General features: G+C 36.0%; 2 protein-coding genes across 2 annotated transcripts in view; both read left to right on the top strand.

Annotated features, from left to right (window-relative positions):
* Positions 1–6801, top strand: part of mmp2 (matrix metallopeptidase 2) — a 17870-nt gene extending 11069 nt beyond the window's left edge. The window contains exons 10-13 of the mRNA XM_015391583.1: positions 2115–2251; positions 2742–2901; positions 3213–3322; positions 6369–6801. Coding sequence (XP_015247069.1) covers positions 2115–2251; positions 2742–2901; positions 3213–3322; positions 6369–6472 — 511 coding nt within the window. The 3' untranslated portion in view covers positions 6473–6801. The remainder of the gene's footprint in view (positions 1–2114; positions 2252–2741; positions 2902–3212; positions 3323–6368) is intronic.
* A 1847-nt stretch (positions 6802–8648) lies between these two features.
* LOC107095136 (lysophosphatidylcholine acyltransferase 2-like) overlaps positions 8649–12734 on the top strand; it is a 19239-nt gene continuing 15153 nt past the window's right edge. Inside the window, exons 1-2 of the mRNA XM_015391117.1 lie at positions 8649–8887; positions 9173–9315. Coding sequence (XP_015246603.1) covers positions 8777–8887; positions 9173–9315 — 254 coding nt within the window. The 5' untranslated portion in view covers positions 8649–8776. The remainder of the gene's footprint in view (positions 8888–9172; positions 9316–12734) is intronic.

Below are 12734 nucleotides of genomic sequence, written 5' to 3'. Positions count from 1 at the left end.
TATATATATATATATATATATATATATATATATATATATATATATATATATATATATATATACTCTTCTGTCCAATTATACTTTACAAAGAAGTTTATATTATTGAAATGGAAAAAATATATATGTATATGTATATCACCCAGTAAAACCAAGCAGCCATAATTCTGAGACACCACATTTACAACACATGCACTACTTGCAATGGACTTTATTCACTACTCAGCTATGGCAACACAGATCCAATAATCTTACTCTGTCTTGTGCCTTTTATGCTAAACTTGCCTACAACTTCATTTTTCGTGCTATTTGTGTGATCAATGGCACAAAATGGGTCCGTCAGTCACATTATATTGTGATGGTTTAAGGACGAATTTATACAGCAGCTGTGATGAAAACAAGAGCTGCTGTTTCCAGCCAGGTTGAAAGGTTCTGCTGAATATTCCTCCTTCCCCCTTGGACCGGCCAAAGATTAATAATGTGTAGGACTAACTCTGAGTACTAAATATAATTAATCTGTAGAGATCTATATTTTACTTTTTACTGATAATAAAGGTTTTCATGAATTCCAACACTTTACACGTGCACCAGTTTCTGTCAGTTTGAGACCTCAAGGTTTGACTGAACACAATGAGTTACCATAAGTCTCCATAAGTATGTGTATTTTATATATAGTTAATTTATTGGTTTTAAAACATGACCAGATTACAAATAGAAAATGTTTGTCTTTGACAGCATCACAGTTAACTATCAGGCTTCACTGATAGAGAGCTTTTGTAACACCATTACAGCATCAGTGTTATGGAAAAAAGATAATAAAATCAGTCTAACTATTGCATAATATGCCAAAAGTAATAACGTTACAATGATATAAATGTAGTAAAAGGATGCTGATTCCCGAGATGGGGTTGTGCCCCGAATTTGGGTCCTTGATTAAACAGTATGGGGTTTTAAGATGACCAGATAAAATAAACCAAAGATTAAATATTTATTTTAAAGTGCCTAAAGATACAAAAGTGTTATTTAAAGGAACTAGGGGTAGGAATAGTCAACATACACAAGTGCATGTCCAGCTTTTTACACTAATGGGTGATTAAGCGTTAAAAACCAAAAACATCACCCACCTATCTCCCCACTGTCTTGATGAGCGGGTGTGCTGCATAATACGCTGCAATTCATGGACCAAATTTCCCGCTATGGATGTCACATCAATTGACTTTGCATGCACCCCCCTCAGCAGCTTTAATAGACGATTGTGGTTCTTTCAGTATTAGTAGCAATAAAAGAAGAAGCGGTTGTTTTAAAGACTTCGTTGCCTGACATGGTGCTTGTTGATGTCATAACATTTGCGTAGTCTTGTTGTAAACCATGCCGTGGTAAACAGCGTTAAAGCATCACCAGTGCAGAGTTTCTGCATGCTGCTGTGCCGGCTTGGCTGGAGGCTGCAGTTACCCAAAGTGCCAGTCATGTCACTCATGAGTCTCATTTCCTAATCCTACCTCTAGTTCCTTTCAAAATAGACGAAACCAACTACTTTGGTTACTGATAGTAATATTATTAAAGTTTTCAGAAACTTTTGTATGCAGAAGCAATTATTTGGGCTGTTAGTTTGTTATGGCAACATTTTACGTTTTAGAAGCTGGAAAGTTTCAGAACTTCTACTGTGGAGAACTCTCCCTGAGTTGATTTCTTCAGAAAGAAAACGTAAAGTTAGATCAGGAAGACATCTGCTTTTTACTTGTTCTCTTAAACAATTATCAAGATGATTTTATGCTATTGACATCTATTTTCCTATTTGAAAAATAGGTCAGTGGAAAATAGTTCAGGGATCTACTGCTGTTATTTTGCAGCTGCTTATTGAAAATCCAGGCAGGATGGGTCTTGTTCTGCTGGCGTCTGCAGCCTCGGTTCTAATGAGAACCAGATGCTCATGAATCAGGCCATTGTGGCTGGCTGGCCCAGTGAAGCACTTGTACTAAACTTTAGAACTCACACCCACAGGCTCTTCCCCCAACTTCTGATAAATCCCTCTCTGAGTTGGTTTTCCTATCAGACTCATTGCTTTACACAACTTGTCTGTTGCACGATCACTCACTATCTGCTTCTCTTTCTTTCAGGTTCCTGTTCAGGTCAGTCAACTTCAGAAGCAAACCCACTGGCCCTATGCTGGTGGCCACCTACTGGCCTGACCTGCCTGCAAAGATAGATGCTGCCTATGAAAACCCAGTGGAGGAGAAAACAGTCTTCTTCTCAGGTTTGCAGGAAATTAAAAAAAACTTTGAAAATAACCAACCCGTGCCCCTCTGGGTATTAATCCCTGATCCTTAAGGGCAATTCTCTTTTATGATGCATTATATAAAGTGTTATTCTTACTACTTTACCATCACTTCTCACTTGATCATCCACTTCTGAAGCCAAGGACGTTTAGGAATTTTGGCTCAGCATTCTTTGTGCGTACTTTAAGATGGTTCACCATAAGCATTAGTGGTTTCTCAAACATTCTAAGTATTACATTTGTATGAAAATATCCTTCAATATTGGGTTACTTAGTACATTACATTGCCTTGAAGGCTTTAAGTTTGTTTGGAAAACTTTCTGTTAATATTTTTCAGAAAATATGTCTGGATTAAGACTAAATCCGCAATTAATAGGTCCTGCTTATAAGACAAAAATACTCTTTTTAAAAGTTATCTTCTGTACATGAAACTCAATGAAGGGCCCTGGATGCTCTCCTTTGATCTCAGGTGATGAGATGTGGATTTACAGAGCCGACGAGCTGGAAAGAGGTTACCCGAAAAGGCTCTCCAGCCTCGGCCTCCCATCAGACGTCCAGCAGATCGATGCTGCCTTCAACTTTAGGAAGAACAGGAAGACTTACTTGTTTTCTGGGGACAAATTCTGGAGGTAAGACTGTGGAATTTTTATTAAACATTTGCAAAGTTGTAACCAACCTCCCACCCGCCTGAGATTATACAGTTGATGTCAAATCTGTTGAAAGCATGACTGGTGCTCCATCTGGGTTAAGTCAGTGTTTGGTAAACCCCGAACTACACCATGAGCCCTTCCACATCTGTTAGTGCTTAAACACCATGGGAATTTGGATTGTTGACTCAGAGTTTTATCTGCAGTCTTCAGGGAAAATAATGCTCCTCCAAATAAAAAGATGTGTGTAAAAAGATGTGTTTTCATTTCTCATTGTTGCTTTTTTTTTACAGATATGATGAAAATACCAAGACGATGGATCCTGGCTTCCCTAAATTTATCGCTGACTCCTGGAATGGCATTCCCGATGCCATTGACTCTGCTTTTAGTCTCAGTGGAATTGGTAATTTTTAAGTCATATTGAATGAATGCAAATCTCTGGCATCTCTGGTTTTGTGCTCTGGCAGAATATTGAACACACCCATCATTAATGAAAAACAATTTTTGAAATCACTCCAACAGGCATTCTCTTAAAAAACATTAAAAAAAGAACTTGGAGCCCACAGCCAAGTGAGAAACCCTCCAAATGCTTTCTGACTTTAGCATGTTAGCATCCATGTTACTGTTCTGAATAGGTTGAGCAGTTTTTAGTGGGTCTTCCTTTCCTACTAATTAGCTTTTCACATAAAGTCCTGCTGCAGCATACAGGTCACATCAAAATAGGTCTGCAAAAATAATATCAATTTTGTGGGATTTGAATACCAAATATATTGTACTAAACATACAGAAAAATTTTTTAAGAAGTTTTATAGGATGTTTTTCTTTACTGCAACCAGTGATATAAACTATTGTATTCTGCAGTTTTAAAACAGCTAAGTAGAAGTTGTGCTAGCTCAGCAATTAGACAGGCATTCAGCCATCAGAAGACTGCAGGAAAAATCTCATCAGAAAGTTTGGAATTGTGTCTCTTAATGCAACCTGACTCCTAATACACCAGAGGCTGTGAATCTCAACCACAGTTTTTTTTTACAGTGCTGCTAGTTCTCACTATTCTGCAGTGAGATCCAAGTTTTTTTTCCATTTGTCAAACTCCCCCTCTGCTTATATAAATAAGGAAAAAGCGTTCTCCAAATAAGAAACCTTCTGGAGTCAAAACAAAACATATTTTTCCTCTATGTGAAACTGGTCATAACAAACTTTTTTTCTGCCTTTTTGTTTTTTTTTCATTTGTAAATCTAAAGTACTGCTTTAATCAGAGGGCAGCCACTAGTTGTGACAATATGTTTTTTCAATGATTAGACGTTGTTCCTTATATTTATATGACTTTACCTCATCTTAGAAGCTAGTTTATTCTTCAAGGACATCAAAAAGAGAAACAATCAATGATTTATTTATTGTATTATCAAATAATTTAAGCATTCAGCGGTTTAGAATTAAGTAGCTAAATCATCTTTTTCTAACCTTTCCCTGCATTTTTGGTGCTATCTCTTTTCCATTTACTGTAATATGTACCATGGGAATAACAGTTCAGTAAAAAAATATTCAGTAGGCATTTTTTATGAGAACTTCTGCTGTCTTTCATAACAGCATTGAAAAGATTGAATAAAAGAAAGGTACAGTCCCATGATCTCACACATTACACCACATGATACACATATAGAACCTTACCCACATGTAGACTAACTCCTAAATAAAAAAAGAAAACAAAAAGACCAATCACTGTTCTCAACTGTTCTCTCATCTGTACATACAGTACCTTGATATTGTTAAGAATTATGCCATTTGAAACAATGGTTGAATATGCCTATCTACCTTTTTTATATTGAACCTTACCTTATCTCATTTAAAGCTCCGTTCAGATATCAGAAAACCTGTTTTAAAGGAAATGGCTGCAGAAAACTCCAAGAATGCAACTAGAGCAAGACTGTTAGGCCTGCAGAAAAGCTATGATCTGTTTACCCTTATGGAAGACAGAGCAGCTGCTTTATGTTGTTCACTCTGTAATTAAGTGCTAGTGAACAATACATAATGGTCCATGGCCACATTGCCTTCAGGATGTTCCAGTAAAACCAGCTGAAACCAGATATTTGAATACAGTGTATACTAATGTCAATAACCATTTACTGAATCTCAGTTTGACATTGAATTAGACTAAGCGTTTCTTGTTTTTGATTAGTTAGGAAAAACTAAACCTATGTCTGTTGTGTCAAAACAATAAGATAATTATGTGAGACTATTCAAAACTGTCTTTGAAAACTAAAGTTAACTTCAATGTGCTTTGCTTTATGACGTCAGCCAAACTATTTGAACATTCCTCAACACAAGCCTCCTACGCTGCCGTCTTCTTTACAGAACTGGCACAGTTTTGTAGGACAGGATCTATTAAGCTACGCTAACAAAATCTTAATGAGGCTGCCACTCTCACCATTTGTTTGGAAGTCCTCAGCTATTTCCAATTAAGCCAGATTTTTACCCAACTTTTAACTTCCTCACTGAGGTTTTGAGATGACAATTTAATATTTCCACATAATGGCCACCATTAAACATAATTTGTGAGGTTAATCAGTCCCTCTTGCAGTAAAACCCCACAGTATAATGCTGCCATCTCCCTACTTTTTATTATGTTAATACTTTTGTGTCTTTTCTTGATCAGATGAACATTGCATATCCAAGGATCAGAAACCTTTACCCTAGGATCAATTAGACTTATCAAGCTTCACAGTTTTATCGCTGATATTTTCATCAAATCCATTTGATATTTTCACTATGTCACAAACAAATGCAGCTTGTTTCAGGTATTTTCTTAAATTAAGTCACCAGGTGTCCCTGTTATTTAGACAGATGTTTTAAATTAACAGAATCAGACGCCATGACGTTATAACCTGGTCATTTGCAAGTGATTTAAAATGCATTATAATCTTAGTGTAAATCATTTTGGAATTTAGCTTGCAAAGGTTAGTAAACTTACCTAATCAGGAAAATGTTAGAATGAGCAAGAGTCGAATCTGCTGGCTTCTAAAGTATTTCTTAAATATCCGATATGAACTCTTCATAGAGGTGAATTACAAGGCTGTTACTTACAGTTAGGCACGTGTTCATGAGGTTTTAGTGGCTATGCAAATCTTTGCCCAGGAGTTTTCCATCACTGCTCTACTAACATTCATTCAAGCATCACACACTTTTATATAAAGCAAGCCTGTGACCATCTACAGAGGTGCTTCTGTGTACAACTTAATCAACATATTCTACAGTCTCAAATTTTTCAGCAGAGATTGATTGCTTGTCTGAAATTGTGATGTAAATTGTTATACTCTTTTCATAATTTTGAAAAGTTGTGTTTTTTTTTTCATTATTACCTCTTATTTCCCATTTTAGCAAAAGCTGTTTAAAAGAAAAACTTAACATTTAAACTCCGAAACTTAGTGAATGCTATGCTCCTATCTTCACAGATTACAGCTATTTCTTCAAAGGAAACCACTATTTCAAACTAGAGGACAGCAGTTTGAAGATCGTTAAGTTGGGAGAAATCACAAAGGACTGGCTTGGCTGCTGAACATTGACCCTAAATGTTTCAGGCTGCAGGTGATGATGGTCTTGCTAGGTCATCAATGTTTATCGCACACAATTTGAGGTTGCTGCAGTGCACACTGTTATTTTTTTTTTAATCCTGGCAACTCTGTTCGCTTCTGTTGGACACATGTACCTCCAGCCTGTATAACCAGTCTCAGCCTGAGTAGAATGGCAATTCAAGACCTTCTATACGGGCTAAATGTATGCAACTGGTAATTTGCTTTGTTTCTGTGTGATTTTTAATTTTACAACTGCAATGCAATTTAAAAAATATATAAATATGAATCCCTGTTTTATCATATTTTTAAGGAACAGACATCAGGTATGTCAACAATGCATTGCAGTATTATACTGTGCCAAGAAATATTGAGTTTTTTTTTTTTTTTGGAAAATTCTTAAAATAGTTTTACAGCATATGGAAAAAGCATATTGGTTTGGGGTTACTTCTGTATCAGGTGTAAAAAGCACATCTATATTAAAATGTATCAGTTGTATGAAATGTTCTCCTTGTGCAGAAAATGAACATGCACAATGTGACCGAGAATGGTGCTTTCAGAATTTGCTTTTTGCATATAGACCTACATGTATAGTGGGCATTTTATATTTTGTGGCTTTGTGTGATGGGAGTACTTAGTACCGTCGGGATGTTAGAAAGTAGCATTTAAAGGTTTGCTATTCTTGTTTGGTTAGCACTTTTTATAGGATATAGAAGGGAACTTAACAACAAGGAGATCAGACATTCCTGAAATCTCTGTTGCATTACTCTTCATTAAATGTGCAGACAGATTTACAAGGCAAATAAGGCACAGGTTGCCTTTAGAGGCTATATAGGTTTGCTCCATGATGGAACAATAACAAGAATACTGCAGTAGTTTTGTTTACTTGTGTTTTTATATTAAGTTTCTTTTCTAGGTTTTAACAATATAGTCATTGTGTCCTGTATTTTTGTCTAAAGCTTGTGCACTTTGTCACTGTCATCAATAAAAAAGGTTGTTTTAACTATATGGTTTTCAAAAAAACTGACACGTATCATGAAAAACTATTACCTTTAAGCTTGCTATCCAGCAACAATTTAACTTCTCTAGAGGAATGCTTATGCTCAGAGGTATTGCTCTGCTAAGGATTCTAAAGTTTAAAAAAATACTGTTAATGATAACGTGGTTAGACAAAACACCATGTAGATTTTCTATGGATAATAACCTGTAAAGATGACCATGAGACAAATAGGTAGGTATTTTAGTAGTGGTTACTTACTCATTATTTGTGCTTTTATTTCATCTAACAAAAGCAGTTAATGTTTGCAAACTGAAGTCTGATAAGCAGATTTACCAAATAATTGGATATTGCTTTGCAATTTGTACTTCGAAGCAAGAGTCAAGTTAGAAGCACATGGAGGAAAATGCTGATTAGAGCAATTCTAATAATTACGTTCTGAGAAGAGACGGAGGCATTAAGGGGGAGGGGACATTCAAGTTGAAAAACAATGCTTCCAAGTGGTCATTATTTCCACATAAAGTTGAAGAATGTGTGGAAAAAGTAATGGACTCCAACACTAATAGAAATTCCCATGCATTTTATGTTTCTTACAACATTATAGTCACTCCTCCCTTCATCTCGCTTAAAAAGTAACTGAAATGGTTTTAACATAAAAAAATATGTTCAAACAGAGCATGAATTTATATTAGGTATCTTATAGTCCTTGTAAGAAAATATCCTTTGTTTTCCTCAGTTTCTTATTCTAAATGTAGCTTTATTGAATTGAGAATACAATAGACAAAAGATAAAAATAAGAATAATCTAATAATTATTTCCATGAATGTATTAATTACAGTTTATTTGTATTTTAAGTCATGCTACTAATGCCAACAACCACAGATCATATAAAAACTTATTGGTGTCTGAACAGAAATCTTGTGTGAAATGGCGCCATCTTGTGGTAATTAGTAGGGATAAGTTTTTATGAGTACCTTATGCTGCGCTATACGTCAGATTCCTGCGTTTGTATTTACTCTCTGTGTTTTTTTTTTTGTTTTTTTTTTAATTACATTCGAAAAGAAAAACGAAGAAAATCTGGTGGTTTGAAGCAAACATAATAATCATTAACCATTGTGGGTAAGTCGTGTTGGAGGTGGAGCTTCGCTTTAGTCAAAGCACTGTTATAGTGTGAGCTCCACCGGTCGCCTGATGAGGGGGGAAAAAAGAGAACAAGCCCCGCCAGTTAAAGGAAGTGTGATTAGAACATAACGGCGCAGTGACGCCTGTTTTACAGACGGACTGATTGTGCAGGATGCCGCCGCAGCGAGTGTTACCTCTGCCGAGACAGCAATCTCTGCTCCTACCTCCGGTCATCAATCCGTTCGTTCAAGACACAAAATTAACCCAAACTGCTGTCATTAAAGTGAGTATACGGTGGTTGCTCGGGTGCTCTTATTAAAACAGGCGTTGAAGTTGTAGTTGTTGCTTTTGGCAACGCAGCGCTTAAGTTGTTGATGCATGAAATCACACACAGACACACGGGCTAATAACCCGGGCCTGTAATCGCCTTTTACAATCTGCTGCAGAAGCACCAACAATGATGGTGATTGTTCAGGAAAACTATAAATGAGTTTATGCGGTGGAGGATTTTTTTCCCCCTTGTGTTATTTTGACTTCCTATGTTTATGATTCTCATCTCTCCTTGCAGTGTTTCCTGTTGGGAATCTTTCTGGTGCCTATTCGGGTCATCCTGATGTCTCTGGTTCTGATGGTGACTTGGCCAGTAGCCTTCATGATCACCTTCAATCAACCTCTGAAAGGAGCAGTGGAGCCAATGTCAGGCTGGAGACGGTAACTATGGATACAGCATCCCATCCCACTTCAGTTTAGCCTCCATCTGAGCTGCACCTGCCTTGAGGAACTCCAAACCACTCTTCCATATTTCATAATTAGTCATTTAAAATACAGAAATGAGAAACTGAAATGACTAAAAAAGAGCTCAGATCAGTTCTTGGCTGGGGAAAAAAAAAATGGTTACATAATTTCCTGCTAGCATGGCCTAGTATAATAATATTTCAAAAAGTTAACATTAACATAATTATTATAATCTGTTTATAGCAGTTATTAAATTCTTCCACCAAGAATAAACTCACATGAATTAAAGTCATTCGTATGAGTTTTTAAGTGCTTATAAGATTGTATATATTTAGCAACAATTGCCAGCAAACTTCAGTAATATAGACATATAGATTTTTAATTTTACATTGTCAAAGTTTCAGTAATATGCTGTTAAATTAGGTTACAAAGTAATCTGTGCAATTTTAGCAACAAAAATCTAATATTTTGATTTTATTGATTTTACTTAGAAAGAAAGTAGTGACAGTGGAAAGGAAGAACCCTGTTCTAACTTAGTACATGAAAATATTTTCTTACTGTAGGTAGTAAAATAAAATAGTGCTGGGATCTGTTCTGCTTTGTTAGGGCCTTATAAAGGTTTAATTAACCAGAAAGTATGTTTTTCTGTGAGTTAACCTTCAGCTGTGACACATCCAAACAAGCAGTGGAACATCCTGGAAGTAAAGAACAGCCTGGGATCAGCTGTTTTTCACACTGAGCTATAGGAGCTCATCAAAGCAGCTTGGGTTTCTTGATGAAAACAAATAAAACTAATTAAGTCAGTCTGATTTTACTTAGAAAGAAAGTAGTGACAGTGGAAAGGAAAAACACTGTTCTAACTTAGTGATACCCCTGACAGTACCACTGATTATGAGACTGCTGTGGATGTAGAATCAACTGGAATTAGGATGGACCAGACACACAAGAAAACAACAGAACAGAACACAGAAGCTCTGGTACAGGAGTATTTTCTTTGTTAAAGAGCAAAGTAAATAGAGCTAATACCAGAAGTGGTTAGATTAGCGGCTTCATCGAAATTCACATTATAGAGTACCACAAATGAAAGCGCTTCCTGTAACCCGGTTTAATAATTAGGTTATCAGTTTGGGTAGCTAGTCAGAAGTCAGCTGTTTTACAGACAAGCCACCTGTTCCTTAACAAATGGTTTATGGTGCTCTCTTTGTTTTTTTGTCTTGGGATACATTGATTTTTTTAACTGCTGAAAATATGTACAGATATTAAATTTTGTTTTTGTTAGAAACAAAGAAGTAGAGCCGACGTTTTTCAGACATCTGACCAGCAGTGCACATTAACATGAGCAAGATGGGCCACACTGCGTTACTGTTTTCCATTCTGCAGAAAGAAAAGCCTTAATCTAGCTGGCATTTTCCCCTTGGATTAAACTGAGATTAAACTGCATGAACCATATGACATAAGTGCTTGGCGGTTTTGAAACTCTAACCTCCTAAATCCTTGGTGTACTATACCACAGACTTACTATGAAGTATTAAATATTAGCAATAGCAACTGTATGACTGAAAATTGAATATAGTCCATACAGACATGCAACCTGATGTAATCCTATTTATTTGTTTCACATCAGTTTGGTGTGGGCCATCATTTGTTTATGCAAATTCCCCACCTCTTGCCCTACAGGTAAACAGTTGGATCCAAATGTTTCCACTTCTTTTTTACCCTTCATGTGTAAAAACATTGTAAAGATTTGAGTTAAATAGATTAACACAAACCTGCTGAGCTTGAAACATTTTTAGAATGTGTATAATAACCTGGCTTAAAAAAAAACATATTCTGAGTATTTTTACATACAATTTCTCATCATGCTTATGAACACTTTACATATGCGAGTCATTCTAGAGCAAGGAGAGGTAGATTTTGTCATTTATAGAATGGAAACAGTAGAAGTCTAAAGTTTTTCAAATAATAGCGACTGAATTAACTTACAAATTTGGTGCATGCTTTACTGCTGAATCATTTCTTGCAAGATCATATCTGCCCCACATGCATCACCTCAGCTTCCTACAGCTCTTAGATAGGAAATAGTGAGTATTATTTCAGGGTTCTTAAGGGGAACTAAAAAGGAAATGCTGTTTTTTTTTTTTACTTATTATTCAAGCCTTTAAATATATAGAAACACAGGATGCTTTTAGTACATCATTACTTGAACTTGTCTTTCTGTGTGTAATTATCAGTTGGATTTTTTTACCTAGTTGTACCAGTTAAGAAAAAGACTGCAAAAGTTGAAGCCTCACACTGATCATGTGACAACTGTGTGTTAAAGACACGGCGCAGGCATGCAGTAAGTAAATAGACTATACGACACGTAAAAAGGAAAGGTGTGTATACAGATCAGGCACTTCTCACTATTTATTTTTTTGTCAAATCATCATGATTCATCATGCAAGGGCTAGATCAAAGCTTTTTTAGTCTGTGATGATATCTGGCTCTAAGATGCTTGCATATTTTTACGTTTTGTTGACTTTCACTTTATTTAGTCGTCGGTCCAACTTATTCATTGCATAGATGCTTGATTAGTTTGAGTTGTGGGGGATTTAGGGCCAAATAAACACCTACAAATCTTTGTTAAGCTCCTAAAATAATCTCCAAGTTTTTACTTTGGAACAGAGGACATATCCTGCTGAAAGATAATTAAGATAAGTTACATTCAGATTATTTAAGGTATGTAGCACCAATTCACAACAAATACCATCTCAAATGAATTTACTGTAAAAAAATAAAAAAATTAACTTTAATATAATATAGTCATCCTGACAGATTCAAAACTGATCCTAGCAATGAAAAAAAAAGCTGTTTAGTTCTTTGGATTCTTCAAACCGGTCAAAAAGGTTTTCTATTCAAGTAAACCTACACGATTACATCAGATCACTGACTTATACCATGAACTCTTAGAGGAGCATGTTGTCATTTGTATTGTGTAAGATGCAGCAATTCCTCATACCTCATGTAGCAACATGCATGCTCTAAACAGGAAGAAACCTCCAGCAATACCTGGGTCAATGGTGCATTGGCCAACTTGAAACTTGAGAGAACATATTATTTAGAGAAAAAAAGAAATGCAGATTAAACAGATTATCAAGAAACCAAGTTTCTGACCTCTGACCTGCAGTTTTGCAGCCCGTATTCAACTAACCAATGCTAACCTTTGGATCCTGCTACCAATTTATTAGTTGTACTTTCTTCAGACAGCAGGCGTCCATCTTCCCTATCCACACCCATTAGCCATTGCCTTTCATGAACCTTTCCCATGTTCATCACTGTCTTTCTTGAACCGCTCTTAAAGGAATAGTATACCCAAAACATGATTAGCCTTCATTTTCTACTCACCCCCATGCTGA

The sequence above is a fragment of the Cyprinodon variegatus genome, unplaced genomic scaffold, assembly GCF_000732505.1.
Source record: "Cyprinodon variegatus isolate N-32 unplaced genomic scaffold, C_variegatus-1.0 Scaffold22, whole genome shotgun sequence".
Lineage (NCBI taxonomy): Eukaryota > Metazoa > Chordata > Actinopteri > Cyprinodontiformes > Cyprinodontidae > Cyprinodon > Cyprinodon variegatus.
Note: the sequence above shows the minus strand (reverse complement) of the source record. Positions and strands in the feature narration are given on the sequence as shown.